At 38.6% G+C, this 26,244-nt stretch overlaps 1 protein-coding gene across 1 annotated transcript; it reads left to right on the top strand.

Moving 5' to 3' along the window:
* Window positions 1–4,490: 4,490 nt before the first annotated feature.
* Window positions 4,491–6,518, top strand: LOC115629932. Its single transcript, XM_030526537.1, has one exon. It carries the CDS (start codon window positions 4,526–4,528, stop codon window positions 6,488–6,490), a length of 1,965 nt encoding a protein of 654 aa, XP_030382397.1. The 5' UTR covers window positions 4,491–4,525; the 3' UTR covers window positions 6,491–6,518.
* Window positions 6,519–26,244: the final 19,726 nt, after the last annotated feature.

Raw genomic sequence — 26,244 nt, 5'->3', positions numbered from 1 at the left:
AAAAACATTAAATTATTGTTTTGATTACCTTTTAGATCCTATTTTTATAAATCAGGCAAACTAACTGCCCGAATCCATTTTTCAATATTTTGACATCAACATTTTTCTTTAAATTAAAAACAAATTTGTGAAATACACACCTTTCCTAAATGTATTTCGCAAAAATAGGTGACTTTCTTTCCCTTTCATCATTTTTCTTTACATGGGACCAACATTTCCAATTCAATTCTTAAAGCCGATTGTTTACACCATCGTAAGATTTTCAATCTACAGAGTTCTTTAAGTCGATTCTCTGTAAAACATGTACTTTTGGCGAAGCAGTAATGCGCTTTTGCGAAGAGTATTGAATAAGTAATATGCCTAATTGTCGCTTGTTATTTATGCTGTCGTTGCCTGCGGCAAAACATATTGCCGACCACAGGTCGTATAAGTGATCATCACATGTACTATTTATATGGATATGGCTGTGGTCCGCCCTTGCACGATCGTTGCTCAGCATTTGCGTCTGCATCTGAAACACACGAGCTGGCAATTCGCTTTGTCACATTTGTGGCTCTCTGCTGACGTCATAGCCACGCACATTGCGTACAAAGTGCGTTTGCGGCACTATGGATGTGGAACGACAAAATTGTGGACGGAAACTTGAATTATTTATCTATGTACACGTATGGGGCTGGGGAATGCCATTGGGTCATAGAATTGATAGATTTTGATGGCAGTGGAATGGGTATTCGGGCACATCACATATTATATTACTATCAATGCTTAGATAATTCAATTAATATTTTGCTATCGATAATTGCTGAGTATTGCTTATCGATCGTTAAGGTGGCGGTAGTTCTTTGATATGATAGCGATTCATTCATTAAAAAAACCATCAAAACTCTTCACAATACTATTGTCCAATAGTGACCATTCCTTCATACTATGTAGACACAAAACAATCACTTGAACTTTGTCATCAAGACAGCTCGCTATCAATGTATTGATAAAAATTACCCGGCTTTTAACCAATTTGCATAGAACTGTAAAATATAAATGCACGTTTGTCTAGACTTTCTCGATATTAACAGAGAACTTCATTCACAATATTTTGCAATGATTTCTAATTTAAAATCATATTTTTTTTGTCAATTTTTAATTGCCAAGGGGGTTTTAAATACTTTGTAGTTTCTTAAAGTGGAATCCAAAGTAATTTAAATATCAACTGCGATACTAAGCTTAATTTCGATAATGTGTCACAAAAGAAATTCTTGAGTTTTTTAAAGGATATATAAAAATAAAACAAATGATGATTTAAGAATTTTTCGAAGTATTTACCTACTACATCATTTTATTTTCATAGACTTAAAATTTACAAGTGCTCTGTTGAGCCTAACTGTGTGGTAAGCGTTAGCGATACCGTCACGTTCTCAAAAGCTTCCATTTCAATAAAGAATTGAAAACACCTCAGATATCCGTCTGACTTTTTAGCTTTGCCCAATTAGCCAGTAGTTTTTATGTTAATGATTTGAAAATCTATCAATAACCAAACCGAACACTTGAATTTATTTAAAAAAATTCGCCTCAGAGTACTACACTATACAAAATAATTAGTCAGAACTATACGCTTTTGCGACCAGCTCTAGAGGTTCCGAGAAAGTAAGAGGGAAATGCATTCTCAGTCAGCCAGCTAGCCAGCAGGCCTCATTAGAGAATTAGTCACTTTAGTGAGCTTATGAGTTTCCGAACGAAAGAAAACAATGGAAATATATTGAAATCTATAAAGCAGTTGCTTAACAGCTGAACTAATGAGTAGATAAGAGATGAAATGAAGGAAATAATGAGGTCTGTTCCTAATCAAGAAAAATTCAAATCTGGCATTATATAAATGGGAAAAAACAGCTGAAGAAATACGCGTACGGATTAAGATAAATGAGTTTTTAACGAATGTCTTTGAGTTTTCAAAGAAAAAGTACGCATAAGGAAAAAGGTTAGAGCATATTTTAAGTCGGAATCGGCCAATAAGCATCAAATATATTGACAATTTCTTTCCCTTTTAATTTCAAAAATTTTAAATGCCTAAAGGTTGTGTTCAGACAGGGAATTGCAATAATATGCTTTGCTATTTCAAATTAGAACCTAACAATTCATTTCATTTTTATACGTCTGTGTTTGTCTGTATGATCGCGTAGGTCTTGGAAGGAATTAAAGTTACGAGTCGCAGTTTGTGTTTTTAAATAATTGTATATGTATATGCAGAATCTATTTTTCGCATTTTCAGTATTAAACTTTTTAGTTCCAAAAAAAAATGGCTATATTATTTATAAATGTTATAAGGGTCGCCACCACACTAATCGATTGAGTTTTAGTTTTAACGGACGCCATTTTTAAATTTCTCCATTGATTTTGTTTTTCCTGTACCCAAACGATTCAAGGATAAAGTTTATCTTTATCCAATTTAATGATTGTCCATGATAGACAGTTTTAAATAAAATACACTCTGCTATTAAAAAACAAGAGAGAATGTTACAGTCGAGCAAGCCCGACAGTGAAATACCCTGTACCCAAGTAAACTTCCGACACTGAGATATATGCGCCCATAGCAGCAGCAAAAAGAGGAAGAGCTTGGGGGGGTTGTACTGGAGAGAATTTGTTTCGCGAATAACTTTTCTTAGAATTGACCGAATTGGATAAAATTTTAAACAATTAAACAACAGTAGATAATTATATATAAATGATATGTGCAAAGTTTGGTTTAGGTAGCAGTTGAAATGTGGACGCTATTGACGAAATTCTGTAGCGGGGGAAATTCCAAAAAATAAAATAAACTCGTCCTTTCTCGGACATAGGAGAATCTGGATACCAACTTTGGTTATTCTAGCTTTTATAGTTTCTGAGATTCTCGCGTTCATCCAGACGGACAGACGGACGGACAGACGGACGGACATGTCTAGATCGATTTCTCTCGTCATGCTGATTCAGAATATATATACTTTATGGGGTCGGAGATGCTTCCTTCTGTATGTTACATACTTTGCACAAACCTAATATACCCTTTTTACCCTACGGGTACAGGGTATAAAAAATGTCAAGACAAACGACATGTGCGCCTGTCCGTATGAACACCGAGAACTTCTAAGCCATAACAGCTAAGCATCATTCAGCAAACTTTTTGGTAATATAGTTAGATTTTGATATTTATTCTTTTGTGCCTATTTATCGGTTAACTTTATCATAAAGTTACCACAGAAACGATCGGTTTAAAAATCACTCTTAATACCAGAAACTTTTCTTATCTAGTTGTAGTACTATATTTATGATTTTATTTAATGATTTTTTTAATGTACACATCACCATAATCTCATAAGAAGTGGGGAGCTATATCATACAAGTATACTAAAGTTGTCATAGGAATATTTATTGCAGCACTGCTTTGTTGAGTTGAAGTGATGTATTCAACTTAGCATTCGCAATTGTTTTTATTGTAGAGGATCGTATTTAATTATATCCAATAAATTGTTTTACTTATTCAAATAGCTGTTCAATTTTTTGTGTTTAGCAATTTCCAGTAGAGCTGCGCCTTGGCATTCGTAGTTTTCTCGGTAAAGGCATGTATCCCTCATTGGCAAGATATATCTTTTTTAACCCATTGTGCGGCAACATAAACACCTCGTATGACTATGTATGTGTGTGTGAGTATGTGTGTGCGTATGTCGTTGTGTACTTAAATGCAATTACGCGCTCAAGTTAAGAAAACTAGCAAAGCAATTGGAGCGCAACAACAAAAACGGAATATAAATAAATAAACACACATATGTTTGTACTTACAAATGTATATACATCATACATACATACGTATGTACATATTTATATGTGTATGTGTATATATTCCTCATTTGTCTGTGTGTGTTGTCTCATCCGTCTATGTGTGTGTGTGTGTGCGTCGTGCTCGCATTGGATCATTGCATATTGCGTCAACGTTTCAAGATCATTGCATAGAGAACGCCACCGTCAACGCCCCCTCTGTTGCCACCAATCGCCGCCACCGCCGCCACCACCGCCACCGCCTACTCCGACAACGCCGCTAAAGTTTGCAGCTTCGTTTAGGCAAAAAAAAGAAAGCAGCAGGCGACGCAACTATGAGCAATTACAGAAAAAAAAACTTTATGCAAGGGGGCAGCCCAGCCCGAGTCGAGCCACAGAGTCAGACACCGACACCCACATAACAACAACAACAACAGCAGCAGAAGCAGCAGGCAGGTGCCAATTGAGCGGAGGAACGGAAAAACGGACGAGGCGAACGTGCCGATGAGTAAATAAAACAAAAGCAATAATAACAGAAACAGCAAAAAGAGCAAAACGGGCGTCAACACAAAAAAAAAATCGAAAACTGACTTTTTTCGTATTATTATTATTATTATTGTATTATTATTAAGCGAGCCGTAGAACAGACGACGACGACGACGTCAGCGAAAAAATATATGTACATATATACAGATACATATATACTTTATGTACATAGAGGTATATACATACATATATCATGAGCCAGACTACCACCAACAACAGCAACAGCAACAACAATAAGAACAACATCAGCGACATCATCAGTTACTACAACAACAATATCAGAATGAGCGTGAATATAGCAGAACGGCAGCGCCGCGACGGTCGCAAGAAGAATCCGAGCAGCAGCAACAAATTAAAGATAACAGCAGCGACGTCAGCAGCGCTGCCAACGTTGAAGCGAACGTCGTCGTCACTGACATTGCCAGTTAATGTTTTGGAGAATAAAAGCGCGCTAGGAACGTCAACGCCGTTCAGTTATCAGAGAGCAACGGAACGGTGCGCACGCAGATACGGCGGCAACAACAATACAATCAATTCATTGACGACGACAACAACAGCGAGAGCACAAACTGAAGCCAAAGCGGAGGCAACAACAACAACATTTACAAATATTCAATGTGAACCAACGGCGGCCAACAATCGGACAAAAAGTTTGCGCCTGGCCAAGCACAAGGCGCAGCTTCGTGCCGCCTTCTACAAAGAGATCTACGCCCTACACATCCCCAACGACGAGGGAGACGACGAATTAGACGACAAAGGGGAGCAGCAGAAACAACAAAAACAACAACAGCAGCGCACTGCTGGAAGTGGAGAAGTTGCCTTTGAGTTTCCACAGGTGAAGCAACTGATCGCCAAATTCGATAGAATGATTGTAAAAAGGGAGAAGCAACAATCGGGACAGGAGCAGGAGCTGCAGCAGCCACAAACACAAACACATTCCAAGGAGCTGCCACGCATTGAGGCAGCCAGCACAGCCAATTCGGATGAGGGCTGCACTGCCGGCCTAAGTCCCTGCAGTTCCGACAACGAGGACGCCGGCAGTGGCAAGCCGAGTCTGCGCAAAGCCAAGGTGGCGCGTTGTGCCAGCAGCGATTCCGCATTGGGCCTGGATGTGGATGACGCCCCGCCAGTTGTGGTGAGTCAGAAGCGACGTCTCACACTGACTGTGACAGATTTGCCGCTGCGGCCGGCACTGTTGCCGCTAGCCGAGCCCACAGCCCTGCCAGACTCGCCGCTCACCTCGCCAACCGGTCCGGGTGGCTTGGGAGTGGCAGTGGGAGTCGGCGGTGGAGCTGGCGTTGGTGTTGGTGTCGCAGCTGGCAGTGTGCCCAGCAAGGTGTTGCTGGAGGAACGTCTAGTGGGCATTACACAGGAGCCGCGCAATTCCATAACGATGCCCAACACTTGGGGCAGCACTTCACGTCGGGAGAGCACCCAGAGCTGTGTCAGCGAGCTGGGCTGTGTACGTTATGTGCGCACTCCGTCGGTGGTGGTGTCGGACTACTCAGACGATATCATAGCCTGTGGCATCAGCATGGAGGAGATGGAGTATTTCCGGTTGCAGCGTGCGCGTAGCTATCGGCGCTGCTCTCTGGATGCGGTCGCTGGCGGCGGCGGTGGCGGTGTTGGTGCACCGGGAACGGGCGGTGTGGGAAGTCAAGGTGCCAAAGAGGGGAGCGATGTGCACTCGGATGTGAGTGCCGCCTCCTCGTGCAGTAATCTGTACTATTGTGGCTCGACCATTTCGGCTCTGGATGGTGGCGAGTGCATCGTGAATGGCGTGCGTGTCGCGCTCGCCCGCAAATCGAGCAGTCAGAGCAGCTCCGGCGATCTCAGTGGCGATGAGGATGAGGAGGAGATGCTGCCGCTCGACGCTGACGGTGACGCCGATGTCGATGCCGATGACGACGATGACGATGCACAGCAGACCCGGCAATTGAGCGAATTGTTGGCTGCCACACAGCTGGAAACATCTGCGGGCGGTGGCAGCAGCAGCAGCGACGTCGGCGACGTGGGCACTAAGAAGGTAGGCAGCAGCAGCCGACGCAAGCGTCGTAGCAGCAGCGGGCGGCTCGACAATCATGATGATAATGATGATGATGATGATGGTGATGAAGATGGTGATGATAACCGCCACTGCAGCATCACAATTCTATAGGAAATCTCAAATTAGGCTAGAGCGTTGATCAGGAATATCCATATATATATATATATATATATATATATATATATATATATATATACGGTATATATATATTTTTTTAAGTTTGCTGAAAGAGTGCCAAGAGAAGGCGGGGCGTAGGCGGCCCATGTTACAACAAAGGCTGAATTATGTGGGCGTGCCATTTGTACTATTTTTTTTTTTTTCATTATTATTATTATCTTTTTTTTTTGTATTTTATGTAAGCTCGTTGGCAAATTGAAAGTAGTATTAAATTATTTTTATTATTATTGAGACAAAAGCAATGAAGCATCAATTTCGGGAGGACGTTATTTGTAGGTCCCGAAATCAATTAGAACAATACTTTCATTTCCAAAGTTCCCCCCAACAGAAACCAGTTTAAACCGCCAAACCACTAATAAAATCGTCATGGATGATCGGGTGGTCTGTGAATAGTGCTCGAAATACGATATATATTTGAAAAAAAAAAATTGAAAACTGCTCAATATTTTTGACGAATATATGTCGTTTTTCGTACAAGTTCAAGTACTTTTTAAATCCTTTTTTAAAACTACATAGTTTTCCAACTATTTTTCAATCTTATTATTTCAAATATTGAGAAAGCTTCAGCCAGCTCATGTTTGGGGGACAATCTATTTAAGTTTCTATGGCAGTTACAAGCAAATCAAAACCAAATGTTATGTTAAAGAACTTGGTTTTTTCTTAAAAATAATATCAGTTATAAGTCCACAGACGTTGGCTAATGACTGCCATGGAAAGCAACGGTTCGAAATAGGTCTGAGTCTTAAAAATAGTTTTTAAGTTTATTTTCCGAAGCCTAATAAGTAACTGCTTGAAAAAGTATGTTTTGATCCAAACAAATTGGCTGTTTATATCATTATATTAGTATGTTTCGTTTACCAGAAACGTTCGAAAGAGTCTATTGGGTTCTTTAGGGTTTGCTGGCCTAGATCTTAATAGTCGATGCGGAAATTTAAATTATGAGTAGTTAGATCTTTTCCATTGATGGTCGGTCGTTATTTTAGGAGTTTTTAGTTTTATTTTAGAGAGATAAGAAAATTCAATTTCGAAAAAATATGAAAGCTGTGACAGCTATAGGTAAGAAATTTTCAATTTTCAACCAACGTTGAGAATTTGAAGGCATTACCGATTAGTATTATTATGATTATTACAATGATTTATTACCTATTATTACTATATTATATTATTAATATTATTATTATTAATACTATTCATATTATTAGTTTTTTTCGCCTTTATTTTGTAAAGTTGTTCAGCGCAGCCACAAAAAAGTTGTGTGTGTTCGCTGTTTTTGTTGTTCGTGTGTTTGCGTAGCATGCGGGTAATTAATTTTGCGCTTATCTTATCAACGGGTAAAAAAAGTGGTAGAGGAAGGGTAGTGAAATGGTTGAGAAGGGAGGAGAGGTGGGGAACAAAGTGACGCGACGTTGCACGCTCGTCGTTTTGTCAACTCGTCCCGTCTGGTCGCGTCTCGTCTCGTCTCGGCGTCAGTTTCGCTCGCAGGTGCATGGCTGGGGGTGGGGGGCAAATTATTTGAGGTCGGTTGGGCGCGGTTTTTGTATCTTATGACACGACTCGACTCAATGACATGACGACAGCGGCACAGACGGTGGTGGGCCTAGTCGTTGGAGGGGCGGGACGGCCTAGAAATTGGGTGCGCTGATAAAAATTCTTTCGCAAAAGCGCTCGCGTTTTTTTTTGTTTTTGTATATATGTTTTTTTTTTATCTAGGCAATGCGGCTGTTATCGCACACAGTCAGCAACGAGAGCTACAAAAGCTAACGATAACAACAACAACAACAGTTCGTTACACTGCGACTGGCACTGACACTTATCTATGTATGATGTATGTAGTTAATTGTATATTGTATTCTAGATACACATATGTACATACATATTATGTATATATATCTATATATCTACTTGTATATAGAGGAACATACTAGCATATTCTATTGTTTACTGTACATATACTATATGTATCGCATATGTACATAAATACTATGTACATACACTTATAATGCAAAAAGTTTGCCAAAAATAACAGCAATAACACATTTTTTTCCCATTTTTTGTGAAACATTTGTCAAGCAAATAAGAGAAAGCAACCGTATCATAATTGCTTAATAAAATATTTAAAAAGAGAAGTAACGATAATATAAATATTTATCAATCTGTCGGCATACATACATACATACATATGTACTTATGTATGTTTGTGTCTGTTTAATGATGTTACGCGCTTATCAAAGGTTTATCTCTGGCATTTTTCTCATATGACGATAAACTGAAATACGCGCCATAAAAAAATGTTGTTGTTTATATAGACTAGAGGTGGGCTAGAGGGACGGGCTCTAGCTGGCATCAACACGTCCCATGATAACGTTCCAGTAAAACAATTGAATACGAAAATATTCAAGAAAAATAGGTTGAAATGTGGAAAATGTACAATAGATTAAATCCATTTATATTGAAGTTAGATCAACTTGTCTGATCGATCCAGAGAGGGAAAGTACCAGTTGGGTACTTTATGAACCCAATCGGAACACTAAATGGTTAATTTTGAACCGTTCGTGGCAACAACTGCTACAATGATCGATAGAGATAGAAAGAGAGGTAGAAATTGAAAATTTAAATCATAGTGAAATTGGGAGGATAGCAGGACTTTTGGGGCATCGAGTTACCCAATCGGAACACTAAGTGGTTAATTTTTAACTCTTCAAATGCTACAATATTCAATCGATCGAGAGAGAGGGTTAGCGAGAGACCAAAAAGGCCATTACAAGTATATTGAAGCTAGAGAGTTCTGCAGTACTAGCTGGGCATCAAATTACTGCTACAATAATCGATCGAACTAACATGGAAACGCTCGATCTGATATCCAAATGTGAAAATGTATAAAAGTGCAAATTTCAGAAATCAACCGCAAAATAACTTGCATGTCTATACGAGTATAGACGAGTACATATAGAGTATGGTTTGATATCGTGTATAAATGATCTGTGCTGCTTCTCTCTGCTCGATCACCGACTTAAACACTTTCGAAAAAGGGTGACATAATACCGCCAGCGCTGTTTTCTAGAACAAAACTTTTTTAATTGCATTGATAAATTCTCAATCACCAAAGAAAAATGCCAATGTGAACCAATAGTTTCTTTGGTATAGACCTTAAAGTCAAATAGATTGATAAAGGCAGCTAGTTACATATATAGAACGGATGGACATTTTTGCCAGCTCATCATAAGCAGAATTAATTATTCACTATTATGGCAAATTTGATGACAAAAATCTGTAGGAACTTTGAGTTTCCATAATGATTTCATTATTTTGGCGAATTCGCTTACAGATCCAAAGCGTAACGTAAACCGATTCTACTTTTCGATGCATCATATTATATGTATCTATTAAAAAAACAAATTCCATTTCGATTCATTCACTTCACAAATTTATAAATAATAAATATACCAATCAAGCGGTTAAATTTAGACAAAGACACTTCAGACTCATGCGGTTTTAACTTCCAGTAGAGGAATTGTATTAAATATGTGAAATTTTCGAAAAAAAAACTGAAAAAGGGACATGTAATTTTGAAAAATGGCGGGTGATATAAAAAAAAAAACTTGTTAACGGCCATGAAAATTAGTTCTAGGGACTACAAAGAGTTGAAGCTCGTTTAATTTTTTAAATGCATACAACGAAAGAACATAAGAAGCGTTATTTCCATCCAGTTCTCTATTTATCGCTGATCTTAGAAGAAACTTATTTATTAAATTTAATGACTCCAATTCGTATACTTTTTGTAATCTTACCTGACAGATACATATGTATGTCTGTCGCGTTCGTTGCGAAATCGTGAAATACCCATCAGCTACGTTTCTAGCCATGGCAGGTTGAGGTTCATGCCCGTGAAGGACAAAACTTATCTTTGCCACTGAGCCCATATATGTATGTATTACTGAGCTGATCGTCGACCCGATGATCAGTTGCTATCAGTGCCAGAATTGTGTCTTGTCGCTGGTACTGGCGCGTGGGTCTATTTAATGTTTACCTACATGCTTAATATTTATGAGAGGCTGTGTGTACTTATATTTGAGTTTCTTCTTGTTGCTGTTCTTTTTGTCATTCCGTCATTCATTGCTCCTGTCATTGCGGCGTGGGCTTCATAGAAATGAGTTGATTGCTTTAGATGAAGAAGAGAGGAGCGCGTGGGTGTCAGCTCGCAATCGCAGCTACGCGACGTAAATGCCAACGGTAGTGACGTCACAAGAATTTAGTGCGCATTTCAAACCGCGGCTGTAAACCGCCACACTTGTTTAATACGGCCAAGATTGAACCTATAACGAGATTACGAGCGCTGTTCCGGTTTACGAAGCGTTTCTTTTTACTGATCTCTAAATCAAGACTAGGATTCGGGCTAAGATTCGGCTAAAGACGATCATAAAAAAATAATAGCCCAGTGAGAATTTGTAACTACCTTGTTTCGAAATTAAAATGCAATCTGCCATCTATCTATGCGATAACTCCAAAGTAAATCGAAAGACAGAGTGTGGGAGTCAAGAGTCCACGCCAGCTTGAGCAAAATGTGCCGAATGTTCTGGAGGAAATTAGCCGAAGGGTAAAAAGGGTACTTGTAGATTAGGTCGGTGAAAAGTATGTAACAGGTGTTAGGCTCTTTAAGGTTTAGTTTAGTTTGCATACATGAGTTTAGTAGTATACATATATACCCAATTAGTATGATTGGAAAAATTGCTCTAATCAGGTTTGTCCGCCTGTGTTTCAGCAAAATTTGTGTGTTAGACTCTCCTAGTAATTTTTTTTTATGATTCGAATATATGGCTATGGGGTCTTACACTATCGGGATTTACACACTCTAGTTAGTGCACTTAATTGTTTTATTTTAGTTCGGCTTACTTAATATAATGTTGTATTCTCCTCTTTTTTGCAGTAATTTTAACTTAAGTCAATGAAGTCTTTTATAAGGTCCAGTTCGAATATTTGTATATGCGTTTATGAAAGCGGTACGCTTATTCGGCTTATTCAGGGGAGTCTCGCAAAATCAAGGCAATCAGATAGATTTTTGGTCTAAGATCTTATGAGTTGTTCACATTTTAATGTTCAATTGAATTCTTTTTACTTTTGATGGAAGCTTGCCAGGTAAATTGTGTTTATGTGAAAAGCTTTTCTGTTTCTTACTAGATACATATGATATGACCTGCGCGATTGATATTTTATATAATTCCGAAAGGCGATTAAGTTATTGCGTTTCAAAAGAGACTATTAAAACTAGGCAGCACCTTAGTTTGGAAATAACTTAATAGAGCTGCGACGTGGCATGGAACACCAGCGATACTGATCTGGGTATACTACAAATTATACTTGTAGTTGTTTCAAGGCGGAATTACCCCGAACATTAGTTAAAAATCGTATGAAATATCAAACTTCGAAGACAGACAATTTCTAAAAATGAGATTACAGTTCTGTGCAGTCTTAAGTATTTGTGATATTTGAATAAAACTTGTAGTTAAAACTTAACTAAACAGGCAACTTGTAGTCAGCACTTGAGCCAAATCGACCGACTATATCATAAGAGAATCCAGCCTAAATTGAGTTTGGTTTTATGTACATAGATTCTTATCGAAATATGATCGTAGATATTGTCATATTTGTGATACTTAAAGGAACTTGTAGTCAACCAAATGAAGCCAAAGCGATGGATTATATCACACATATGTATTTAGAAGGCGTTCTAAGCTTGAGTTTAAAATCGTTTGGGTATACTCGTATGTAGATATATTCTTATCTGAATAGAATCGCACGTACATATTCGTATCGCATTTCAGTTCCGTGCAGTCATATTTGTGAATTTTGATGGAACTTGTAGCCCTGAAAAAAGCTCCCGTCGCAGTCATTAATAATTAAATGAACAATTGCGACTCTGACACTGCCTCGGCCTCTTCCTCTGTCTCTTCCTCTGCCTCTGTCTCTTCCACTGCCCCTTTCTCTGCCCCCGCCTCTGCGTCTTCCACTGAGTGACTGACTGAATGGCGGCTTTAAATGAAATGATGAAAATGAATTTTTGTTTTGGCTGACGTCGTCGGTTCTGTTGAGGCGACGATCATTGAAATTGGTTTTTTGCATGTGTGTGTGAAAAACACCTACAATTATTATTATTTTTGTTGTTGCTGATGTTGTTGGTGTTGGCTGTCATTATTGTTGCTAGCAGCCAAGTGTGTGCCACGCTTTGACTGCCACAGTCGACTTTGTTGCGGGGGCGCTTAACCACCGCTCAGCTTTTTTTCCCTCTGTATTTTTTCTGCCTGCCTGGCTGCCTGTGTGAGTGATTGTTTTTTTTTTTGTTTTTTTTTTATGACATATTCGTGCGCATCCGTCAGTCCGTCAGCCCATCAGCCGTCATATCTAATCAACACGTCAAAGCTGACTGCAACGTCGGCGTCAGCGTCAGCGTCGACATAGACGCTGGCAGCGGATACACAGCCTCGTTGGGTGCGGGTGCGGGGGTGGTTGTGGGTAATCGACAATAGTTAGGGAAGGGGAAGGGGAGGCAGGAGCTGGGAGTATGGGAATTGAATGAATTATGAGTGGCTCCGTTAATGGTGCGCGAGAAATCGATTAACTAGAAGCACAACTGAGAGACTCAGCGACGCCGTCCCTCCGCCGCGCCATTTAAGGCAGCCGCCTCAGTTTCAGACCCCGGGCCTCAAGCCCGAGACCCCACAACCCAGACCCCAGGGCGTTCGGCCCACACTCCGTTGCCCATTTAACTTCCGTTGACGTCAGCAGCATCAGTCGCGGTCGCAGCCCATCGGCGATCGTCAAAAGTAAATTACATGACTGCGGGTTCTGCTTGTAAGCCACAAAAAAAAAAACGCACACACACACACACAAATGAGGGGAGAGAAACAAAAACAGCAACAACAATAATAACAATAACAACAACAACAACAAAAACCAAACCACAAGTCAAGCAGCATAAAGCAAATAACAACAACAATATCAGAGCTTCAAGTACTTCACTCTGTGCCATTTGCGTCATTTGCTCTTGGCGTAGTTTTTCGTTTGGGTTTCATTTTGATACCCTTTCGCCTTCAAGGTCTGTTGTATTTGGCATGTTGTCTACGACATGTACATACTTGTATGACAAGCTAAATTCGATGCATCCATAAAGCAGAGTCCTTTCCTTCCCTTCCTAGTGAAGCTATCGAGCTGTTTTAGAAATTCTTTGAATATTTATAAAGATATTGGATTTTGACAATTTCTTAGTCGCTGAATTGCTTTTCTATCGATTGTTATTTATTTTCGCCACTAGCTTTATATCTCGTGGAATGAAATTGTTGCCCATTTGTGGGCAATTAATTCTTTAAGACTTATAATAATCGAATACCTAACAACACATAGATTTCTAGATTGCTTCACAATAGAAGATATTGATGGACGGCAATCTATAAAGTGGCGAAATACCTCAACCTTATTATAGAGCTAATCTAAAGCATCGATAGTGGCGAAATCGCTTTATTTATTTGTAAGCGCCTTATTTGAATACAAATGCTTTTATTCGATACTAACTTTTTACCTCGTCAAAGGATATTTTGCCCATAATAGATTATGCTATAATAGTATTAGCTAGAACTAGTATGAATGGATGCATTTTTAGTACGAATGTGATGTGGTTTATGAAGAAATTTGAACATTTTTCAACTTGCTATGAAGAACAATGAAGGGACTTTGATAACTTTATAGCGTCTGGTTGTTTTGTGTTTTCAAATTCCACTGAAATTGGACGGATTTGCAGTGAGAAGTTCTACTGCTGTGTTGTAATAAACAATAATAAATCAGTTGTCAATTTTTTGTTAAACACACCGATGGGCAGAAGGGTGTATAACAGACAACGAGAACTTTTTTAGAGTTTGGTGCGAGCATTTATTTTTATTTCAGTCTAGTTCAGTTTGGATGTATTCTATTTTCAATTTCCACTGAAATTGGCTCGACAACGACGTGCTGGAAATTGCGTGATCCCATACGATCGAAGCGCCATGGTCGTTGCTCCATCATGCGTTGCTCTGGGCTTTTATTTGTTTTGCTGCGGTTGCGTCTGCGCAGAATATTTGTCATTATTGGTTGTCTTTGGTCGACTGGCTTGTGGTTGGTGTGTTTGTTTGTTTGAATTTTATTTTTTGTGAAAAGGCATGTTTCGAGCTCTCCGATTGCCTTAAAGGTTATGTCGCCTGTCGCGCGACACCCAAACACGACGATCCAGACAACAACAACAGCAATGGCAACAATGTTGTCGATGCGCACGAAACACAGAACTTGGAACGCGGCCCCTACAAGTGTCCCCAAAAGCTGACGAGCATGTTTACACTGAACGCAGCAGCTGCGATTCCTACTGCCTGTCATTGTTATCATTCTCGGAAATAAGACCTGAGATCTGTACGACAAATGTCACGTCGCATAAGCTTTTGCTCTGTTCTTGGTATAGTCTTAAATCCCCGTCTCCCACAATCTGATTTATTCAGCCAAGAAGCTTGCTGAGTCAGTCCGTTTTGCGTTTACCCTTCACGTGAGAAACTCATTTAAACAAGTGTTTGAAATATTAGTTTAGTGCTAATGAGCTGACTCAAGCCGACAAGCTATGTATGTATGTATTTTTGAAAATATTTATAATATTCATTATAAATTAAAAAAAAAAGCAGGCCACAGGCAAATTCGCTTGACGATGCGGGTCCCTTGTGATGAATTTTTTCCAACCTTGCACTTGAATTCCTTCCCATTAAGTTCCATTCCCACAGCTACCTAGGTTCTACTCATACCTACTTACCTTGCTATCGGCACTCATACAAAGTGGGTACAATTTGAACAATGTTGGAATAGGTTGATTATAAAATAGTTCATTTTATTACCCAGTCGAGAAAAAGTTAACTACATTGAGCTGAAGTGTCAGTCTATTCGGGGTGCAAAAAGGTAAGCTATAAAACCCGTTTAAGTGTTAGAGCTTGAATAAAATAGAGCGAGCCCCCACCGCTGTTCGTTTACGTTAGTGTGAATGTTTATGGGAAGTCTTTATCCAAAACTTTATCCCTTCATTCAATAGTTTTTCCTGATGGCTATTAACGACACGTCCCTCATAGTTGACGATTTGCTATCCATGTTCGTCTATAGCTATGATTATGTTTTGTTCAATAAATATTGTCGCAATATGTACTCAAATGTTAATGAAGTATTTAGAAATATTTGACAGCTTTCTTAAAATAATCAATAGTTTCATTTAACTATTGCGATTTGATCCCACTTATGAGGTAGCAGCAGCTACGATTATTGATAACATTTGCGAATCTAGGTTCAGCCTTAACGAGTGCTCCAAGCGGTTTTCTGCCTCCTCATGCCAACCACTGCTAACGATCTTCAATATGTGATTCGATCCAACAATATGGACAGATTCCACTCCACAAGAATGGTTGTAATTCTAACACAAATGCTTGTTAAGCTTCCGATTTATTTGTTGCAGAGAACTTTCTGCGATCGTGTAAATCGCCGCTTTTTGTGGCATGCCACAGACCGGACCAATGGACAAAGCGACACAAACGAGTCACGAGGAAATTCATCGTGTTATTCGCATAGTTGTTGGGCGCCAGTACGGTGAAGCCAAGACTTAACAGTAAGACCAAAAAAATGTTGCCAGAGCTTTATAAGTAAGATCGAAAGGGACCATTTAAAGCTGTGATCGCGCGATCATACCTATTTTCCTACTTTCTGACGTTGAAAATATAATCCTTCTATGCCAGAGCTTTATGAGTAGATCGAACTATCTAATCTTTCGCCGTCTTTAAAATGAAGTTTAAAAAAATAATAAAAAAATGTCTCCAGAAATTTTGAATACTTTACAAGTATTGTTAATAATATAACTATATACTAAAAAGTATGATAGTTACAAAGGAAATATTTTCCGAATTACTCGGCATTTATTGTTCAAGCCAGAAAATTTTTTGAATGCGTAAGAATTCGTTTTGTTTTTAAAATATGGCTCTGTTTCTTCTTGGAAATAATTAGAGTAAAGCAAACCGAATAAATCTTCAATTCTTATTCCTAGAAATATAACAATTCTATAATTTTCTATTTCTATTACTTGTAATTTTTTGTAAACCTCAAAATTTGGAAATTAGCTGAAATCGTTTTCGTATTGGAACTATTTCTTTCTTGGTGAGTGAAGAAGTCTTCTTCTTACTAGAAATACAATATTTCTTCAGGATTACTTTTCCTTGGACATACAGTTTAAGAAACGTTACAATTCTGGCAGCGTTATGAATGCTACTAGACTAAAAACTCTGCTAGAAATTAGACTTAATTGTGGAAAAGAGCAACGACATCAAGAGTAGCTAGCGAGAAAGAGATAATACATCAAAAGAGTATTTGAATTCATGAATCAATTGATGAAATAATAAACTGAGAAGTTTATCTTTATCAAATTTAATGATTGTCCATGATGGACAGTTTTAAATAAAATACGAAGAAAAAAAAAATTGATGATTCACACTAGGTTTCTATTTGGAAACACTGGAAATACCGAAAAGAATTATTTTCGGTGTTTGGTAAATTATACGATTCTTGAAGCAAATGTTCGTCTTCATTGATGACAGTCGTAAAAAGGAAATGCATAGCTTTTGGGTGAATGACCAGCAATGGATTTTATGGACGCTTTTTCTGCCCCACCCTTTGCCATCTTGACTGTCCCACACTCAGTCGAGTCGTATTCCATATGTATCTTTGTATCTTTCGCTATGTGGCAATACGTATCTATGACAGCTATGAGCTATGTGGCCAGCCAGGGTGCCATGTGCCTGCCTGCCTGCCTGCCTGCAGCTTATCAGCCCAACCCATCTGCCTGACTTCATAAAACACTTAAACGAAGTCTCGCCCGGATCGTAGACGGACGGATGGCTGGAACGGAGCGCTAGGAGGGGGGTGTGGTGGGGTTGCTTGCGGTGCGGTAAGGTGGGGTGTGGCTTTGGGGCTTTGGGGCTTTGGGGCCAGGCGTCAAATGGGCAATTAATACCGTACAAATATTGTGACAGGCCGACGGGGACTGTCATAATGGTGCTGGCCAAACGACCGATCTGTGAAACGATTAAACCAATTTGCATTTCGGTCGCTTAGTAAGTATTAACGACCATTGCCTTCAACTATCTGCCTGTCTGTCGATCGGTCATTATGCAAATCAAATGCATGCGGCAATTTGCCAACGCAATTAGCAGCCTTGTCGAGGATCTCTCCACATCCAAATCCACATCCACAACGACTACACGTAAGACATTGTCACATTTCCATATGCATGACATTTGTCGCAGTGCATTTCATGTTTCAATCAGCGCCATTATTCCATCATGTCGTCGCCGTCGTCGTTGTCGTCGTTGTCGTCGTCCGCTTCTTCGTTGATTTATGCCGCGATTAGGAGCTAGGATTAACCTGAGGATGGGACAAATGGCAGAGGGGTCTGCGTCTCTCTCTCTCTCTCTCTCTTTCTCGTTCCGCTCTCTGCCTCTTCTGTTGCCTACCGTTGTCGTTGTCGTAGTCGTCGTCGCTTGTCGTAGTCGTCGTCGCTTCTGTCGTCGTCGTTCATAGTTCGCTGTGTTCCTCTCGCCGCCAGGTGGTGTCAGTTGTTGCTATTGTTGTTGTTTTTATACCCTCACTAAAAAGTTTGGGGGTATATTGTTTTTGGCGTATAAGTTTGTAATATCCTGAAGAAGAAAAATTATCAGCATGGCCGTCCGCCTGTCTGTCAGTTTGCAAAAAAGTATATGTTTGAGCGAAATTTAACGAAGAGGTGATATCACTAAGTATATCTCATCATAGAAATAATTTGTTTTGGAAATAGTTTTTATATGAAACACTTGTTTATTTATAATGATAAGATTATGATCAGCCCACCAGAGAGACAGCAAGTAACCGAGCTATGTAAACCTGTAACCCAGTTCCATGCTGAAGCTCAAATTTGTTGTCTTGGTCTGGTACGCTTGCATAAACGAATTTAAAATCTTTCCTAGTGACAAAAATAAAAATTTCTTGAAATTTAAAAACTCGCAGCTTTTTTTTTCAAACAGCAAAGTTTTGCCAGTTTTTTCAGTCCTCTACCTTTTAAAAACAAACAAAACCAAACGAAACTTGGTATGTAGACTGTACTAATTCTTATTTATTTTTGGTTTTGTGCCAACTCTCAAACTAAACTTAGCAAATCTTGTTAAATTCTTTAGATTAGTTTTAAGTTTCATTAGGTTCGGTTAATCCTAAGAAAAGTTGTTAGCGAAACAATTGTACTTCAGCAATACGCCCTCATATTGAACTGCTGTTCGTATTTCTTTTAAAGTAGGGGTTATTTTCCTAGATTTTTCAAAAAAGCATTTTAATAATAATACGCTTTATATCAATTTTTATATAAAAAACTTCAAACAATATGTCAAATGGACATTATTTTTTGACGTTGATGGTGCTCTATTAATAAGATATGGGAACCACAAATCATTTTGATAATGTTGTACTCATAACTGATGGGTGCAAAATAATCGAAATACTTTCCCTTGTGAAAGATTAGATATTTCGGGCACAGTAAAGAGTTCGCTGACCATTATCGTGGGGGAATCAAGTTGTTCTGAAGGGTATATAGTTTCGAAGCTTACTTCTTAGCTTAAGTCGAAATATAAATGGTTTCCATTGTGACAGATTGGATGTTTCGGATAGTGTAGATAGTTCAGCTGGAAATAAAAAACTCTTGCACAGGGTATATAATTTTGGGGCAGGCGAAGCTTACTTCTTAGCTAAAGTCGAAATATAGTTTCCTTTTTGACAGATTAGATACTTCGGATAGTGTAGATAGTTCGGCTGGAAATATAAAACTCTTCTACAGGGTATATAGTTTCGACGCAAACGAAGCATACTTCTTAGCTTAAGTCGAAATATATATAGTTTCCTTTTTTAACAGATTTGTTAGCTAAAGTCCACATATAAATGAATTCCATTTTAAAAGATTGGATGTTTCGGATAGTGTAGATAGTTCAGCTGGAAATATAAAACTCTTCTACAGGGTATATATTTTCGGCACAGACGAAGCTTACTTCTTAGTTTCCTTTTTGACAGATTGGATGTTTCGGATAGAGTAGATAGTTCAGTTGGAAATATATACCTCTTGCACAGGGTATATAATTTCGGAGCTAACTTCTTAGCTAAAGTCCACATATAAATGATTTCCATTTTAAAAGATTAGATGTTTCGGATAGTGTAGATAGATTAGTGTTTCGACGCAGAGGTAGCTTACTTCTTAGCTTAAGTCGAAATATATATAGTTTCCTTTTTTAAAAGATTTGATGTTTCGGATAGTGTAGACAGTTGAGCTGGAAATATAAAACTCTTCTACAGGGTATATAATTTCAGCACAGACGAAGCTAACTTCCTAACTTGTGGTTGTTGTTTGTGTTTCTGTTTCTGTTAGTGTTGTTGTTGCTAGTTCGATCGAATCGGCAATTGCAGATCGTGGTCGCTTCTCGCTTTGGCCTGCCGAGCTTTGCTTGCGACTGTCGACGCGGTGCCTCATTCAGTTGCTCGTGCGGCGTGCCAAAGTCAACAAGCAAGTCTATCGTAGTCGTCATTGTCGTTATTGTTATTTTTTTTGGTTTTGTTGCTGTTGGTGTTGTGGCTCAACCGTTTGATAGCTGCCACTCGACGTGTTCCAATTTGTGTGCCTTTCTATGTGTGCGTTGCATTTTATTTTTGTGCTGTGATTGTATTTACAACTTTATTTGTTTTTTTTATAATTTTTTTTATTTCATATACTTCAAGTGCTTAAAAACTTAATTGTTTTGTGTGAATTTTTGCGCGCCTTTAAATAAACAAATACAGCACAGCATGTGAGTAGCGCCCACCTCCCATACCCCACCCCCACCCACTTAGCTGCAAGAAAAGTTTCCCACGTTTCTTGAAATTTTCAATATGTTTACAATTATTTGCATTACATTTGGTTTTCGCTGAGATACGCCCTCATCAGATATGCGTAGGGTGCTTGAGTTTTGAGGGCTGTTGGAAGTGGAAATCGTTGTCTACTTATTCGGTCGATAATTTGTGGAATTACTTTAAAAATGCTATTCCAATGAAATTCATCTTCAGAGCTAAAAAACAATAAAACGTTTTTATTTTCATATACGGATTGCCTTAGGATAATTCCTGACTTACGCTTGTTGAAGAATTAAACGATCTTTGAATAATTCAAAGCTTTCTGTTACACTATCTAATTGAAATCGACAGTATTTCGTAATCAACAATATTTGTTTTTGGATATCATTTAAGAATTATATTTTCGCCCGTTCCTTTAGTTCAAAAGAAACACAAAAGCTTGCCAATGGTTTTCTTCGTTTTCTTCATTTCAAATTAAATCCATTTTTAAGGAAAATATTGTTTGTTGTGCAAGTTTTTATATGAAAACAAGTAAAAAAGCTAAAGACTTTGAAATACTCTGTACATATGTTTACAATAATTATAGAAAAAAACAAGAGAGAACGCTACAGTCGAGCAAGCCCGACAGTGTAATACCCTGTACCCACGTAAACTTCCGTCAATGAGTTATATGCGCCCATAGCAGCAGCAAAAAGAGGAAGAAGAAGAGCGAACTTGTTGCTGCATTGACCGAATTGAATAAAATTTTATACAACAGCAGACAATTATATATAAATTATGTGTGTGTGCAGTTTGGTTTAGGTAGCATTTGAAATGTGGACGCTATTGACGAAATTCTGTAGCGGGGGGAGGGGGGGAAAATTCCAAAAAATAAAATAAACTCGTCCTTTCTCGGACCTAGGAGAATCTGGATGCCAACTTTGGTTATTCTAGCTTTTATAGTTTCTGAGATCCTCGCGTTCATCCAGACGGACGGACAGACGGACGGACGGACGGACATGTCTAGATCGATTTCTCTCGTCATGCTGATTCAGAATATATATACTTTATGGGGTCGGAGATGCTTCCTTCTGCATGTTACATACTTTGCACAAACCTAATATACCCTTTTTACCCTACGGGTACAGGGTATAAAAATAAGAAAATTAAAAAAAAAAAATTTGATCGATTTTACCTTTCTCGGTATTCGAACTCACGTAAAGGGTATATAATTGTATATTTACATAGAAATTGCGTCTGTGTGAGTGTATGTATGCCTATGCGCATTTATTCGTGTCTGTGTAAACATGTTAGCAGTCAACCAAACAGCAACATCAACATCCGCGGGCAGCACTGCAGCAGCAAATATATTTATGGCTATAACTTCTTGTTACATCGATCTATCATAGTGAAACTTGGCATACGGACACATAATAACTAACTGGGGGTATTTGCAAATTTTAGTTAGAAATTCCAAGAATTACGGGAGTTAGAGAAAATCGCGATTTGCATGGGAGAGGGAGGAGAGAGGGAAATTCCAAAATATACATTTTCTGTGTATTCACACAAGGCATCTTGAAATAAAATTTGGTGTTCCTAAGTCTTATAGTCTCCGAGATATAGGCAATTATACGAATGGAAAATCGGGAAATCCCCCATAGGGGGGAAGTGGGGGGGAAAATCCAAAAATAAAACAAACTCGTATAGAATACACACATAAGGCATCTTTGTGCAAAATTTGGTGTCTCTATCTCTTATAGTCTCTGAGATCCAGGAGTTCATACGGACGGACAGACAGACAGACAGGGCTAGATCGACTCGTCTCGTCATGCTGATCAAGAATATATATACTTTGTGGGGTTTGCCACGCCTCCTTCTGCCTGTTACATTTTTCAGCTCCCGCAAACCTAATATACTTCTGTACATTTCATGTACAGAGTATAATAATACCGCTACTAAATCAATTATTAGTGAGTTATTTATTGCCCCACCATAATCCGAAGCTCAATCAAAATCGCTGCACTACTACTTATGTTTATGCTGTGGTCATAGTATAAATAACATTCCTGCAACAATGTTTTTGTTGATGGACTATGGGAGAGAGGGGGATGGGTGTAGCGTATACAAGAGTCGGGTTGGCGCGACTTCAACGTTTTACTCACTTCATCTTTCCTCTTCAGACCCACTCTGAACACCAGCAAGCTGTTATTTTTCTTCCTCTTACAAGCTCACAAACCAGAGATAATTCGTATACGAAGCCTCCACAGCCATTAGGCAGTGGCCAAGTAGCCAAGTAGCCAAGCAGCCAAACAGCTTGACCCTTGCAGACATTTGCAGACATGTAAGTGGCCACCGACCACCAACCACCAAGCAACGATCGGAGAACCACTGACCGCCTGCAACTTCCATAAAAAGCAGCAGGCAGTTTCACATTTATGGGCAGCCAACTGGACAGCTGCCGTGTAGTAGTAGGCTTAAAGACTGCCACATTAATCACCCGGCTACTTGGCTTCCTTTTGGCCAAATTGGCGGCTACTTGACTGAGCCTCTAGCGAGCATCCAGCAGATAAACTTTGACATGCCAGCCCACGGACTAGAGACTCGCGGCAACTGCAACTGCAACGGCAGCCGTGGTTCCTGGCTGTGGTGGTTGTGGAGGCTGCGGTGGTTCGTGTGTTCGTGCACCTCTGGCGGCTTCAAAATGAAGCGATCTTCATAAATCAAAACCGCAGAGATCGGCTCGGGTGGCGGCTGCTGCGCTCATTTGATTTATCGCCAGACCCCACCGCCTAGTCGAAGTTAAAGTTGCGGACAAGTTAATTGAAAACGAGGCGTGACAGTGAAATTTGCCGCCACACGCCATCGTCGAAGCCAGCCGTGCTGGAAATCGTCGTGCCCAGCACATTCATTTAGTCGCATGGCGGTGCGCAATTTTTCCCCATTTTCCAAATGTGCCACTAAACTGACAGATTTGGCCATAATAAAAAACGACAAAAATTGTAGCCACTGCCGCTGCTGCTGCTGCTGCTGCCGCTGCAGTTGCAGATGGCGATGCCGCCAGCCTGGAAAATAAGTTGCCAACTTTAATTTATTGTGACATAACGGTATAATCTGACATAAATTATTGATAAGACGACGACGAGGCGACCATAAAAGTACAAGACAGTTGGCTTAAGCAACAACAGCAAAAAGCAGCAACATCAGCCAGCTCTAAATACAACAACGACAGCAAAAGGATGAAAAAAACTAAATATTTGAACAACACCAAAGCTGTACACTTTATTTTTATGTATAGTATGTATGTACTACTATATTGTATGTACATAGCTTTGATTCTGCTTAAAGATCATTTTAGTTTCGATATCACTTCAAATTGAGTTTTGGGATCGTTTTACAATAATTTCATATTTAGTTTTGACTGCAATTTGTTTCTCTTGATTTGTACAAGTATCTCTATTAATATATTTTTCCAGATACTAGATGCAGATAGATATTTGGATTCTTAGGTATGATGGCTTGATTTGCAGAATCATTTCAATATCATCTCATATATTTTTTATATATATTTTTCTATATTCTGTTTATCTTAATGTATTTTTTGGCTTATTTAGTCAACTTCCAATAATGTGTGTCATTTGAAAACAAATGCCATTTATATGAAAAATAACCATTCATTTAATACATGTATATATTATGCTACTATTACGCTATTATTTAAATACTTTTATGTGGAAATTAAAAACTAATTTTAACTTCGATATCTTTATGTGTCTTTATGTATCAGTGTTTATGTTTTGTCTGTTTTGAAAGTTGCTCTGAAAAAAAATTTCAAAATATGTTTTAAAGATACTCGTATAATCATAAAAGGGATTCTGAAATTATGGCCCAACAGTCATTAAACTATTTATTTCTTTTTAAATAACATGATCTTATTGAATACATTGCAAACATGTTCTTTGAAATTCCACAAAAGTAGAAATTAAAATATAAATAAATAAAATCAAAAACAATTTAAGTGCAGAAATAACGACAAGACGAATCGATATTATGAATACCGAGAGCTTTCGAGCCATAACAGCTACAGACATTAAAACTGGTATATAGATTTGACTTGTAAGAGCTAGAGTCTACTTTAAAATCCAAGAATGAAGTGTGACCGAGCCATAAATTTATATTCCTAATCAGTATGACAAGATGAATGGTTATAGATATATACTGGTTATAAATTGATGCTATTTATTTTGTATATACAAGTATGTATTAAATATTTAACCAAAATATAATAAAGAGACATTAATGTTGAGAATTTGCTCTCGAAACCACATTTTAAAATCACCGATTTTTTCGGGAATAGAGCTGTAGCGATATTGGAAAAGCAATAGCTTTGATTAAATACAATATTACCTAATTATTTAATTTATTTTCAATTATTTTAAATATTTAACTAAAATATAACAATGGGACGTTAATGTTGAGAATTTGCCTTTGAAACCACATTTTAAAATCACACATTTTTTTCTGGAATACTTGTAGAACTGTAGCGATGTTGATTAAATACAATATTACCTAATTATTTAATTTATTAATGAAGTAAATTGTTGCAACATTTTCTCGGATCTGCCCATATGTGTATAGTATATTGATTACATTATTTGTCATCTGAAATGCGATTTGATTGTTCTTCATGAGTTTGCCAATGACTGTGGCTCTGACGTTGGTGCTGGTGCTGGTGCTGGCTCTGGCTATGGCTTAGTGAGTGTATAATATCAACAAGCAACGGCTTCTCGGCGCTTATAAATCATTTACTCAATAACAGCTAAAGCTATAGCGGCAACAACAACAACGACACAAAACAACAACAACTGCATTCAATTGCAACGAGTTGCTCTGAGCTGTGCAAAGTATCTTTTGGATCTATTATTTGACTTTTATGTGCGCATAAATGCGACGATATGATGACGATGACGATGATGATGATGATGACGAAGACTGTGGCGGACTTAAAAAAATACTGTGGAAGATTGTGGAAGACTGGAAGACTGTAGATGTGAACGGCTGCAACTGCAGCTACAGTTTGTATTGCCATTATTATACTTGTAGTATAGTATACTCGTATGTTTCTTCGAATAAAATGTACATACGAGTATACTCGTATATGCTTGCCCATAGTTGCAGTGAAAACAAAAGCCACACCGCCTGCAACAATAACAGCAACAACAACAGCGAAAACAACATCCAGCCATAGCCAGTTTGCTGTCCGGACGAGTTTTTCTTTTTTCTTATTTCAATTTTTGTTGTTTTTTTTTTTTTGCAACTGGTCCCCTGAATGGTCGTCGTGCTTAGCCCGTTGCACTTTCATGTTAATTAACAAGAAATTTTATCAGCTCCGATTACGCGAATGCTGCTTCTAACGCCACGCCCCAATGCCACAGAACGCCCTCCTCCGTTCTCACAACCCTGAGCGATAAGAGCAGGCAGCCAACAAATTGTGGGCCATAAATTTTAGCTTAACAACGTGCCGGCTAAGCCGACGTTGATTTTATTGCTGGTATGCCTTAACCCATTGAGAACAACATTACCATTTACTGTTATCTGCCTCAGTCTAAAGAATGTTACCAAAATGCAAAACATAAATACTAAACATTTGTGAATAATAGCGAGCGAATCCCTAGGTAGTCAATTGGACTTTTGGATATAGATACACCCTCTATCATACGATACCATTAACATGGCTAAAGGAAAACCTTTAGAAGCCGTAAAGTTGTATCCGGGCTCGT

Source organism: Scaptodrosophila lebanonensis, unplaced genomic scaffold, assembly GCF_003285725.1.
Source record: "Scaptodrosophila lebanonensis strain 11010-0011.00,11010-0021.00 unplaced genomic scaffold, SlebRS2 tig00000171-arrow-arrow-pilon, whole genome shotgun sequence".
Classification (NCBI taxonomy): Eukaryota; Metazoa; Arthropoda; class Insecta; order Diptera; family Drosophilidae; genus Scaptodrosophila; species Scaptodrosophila lebanonensis.
This window is presented reverse-complemented; position numbering and strand designations above follow the sequence as displayed.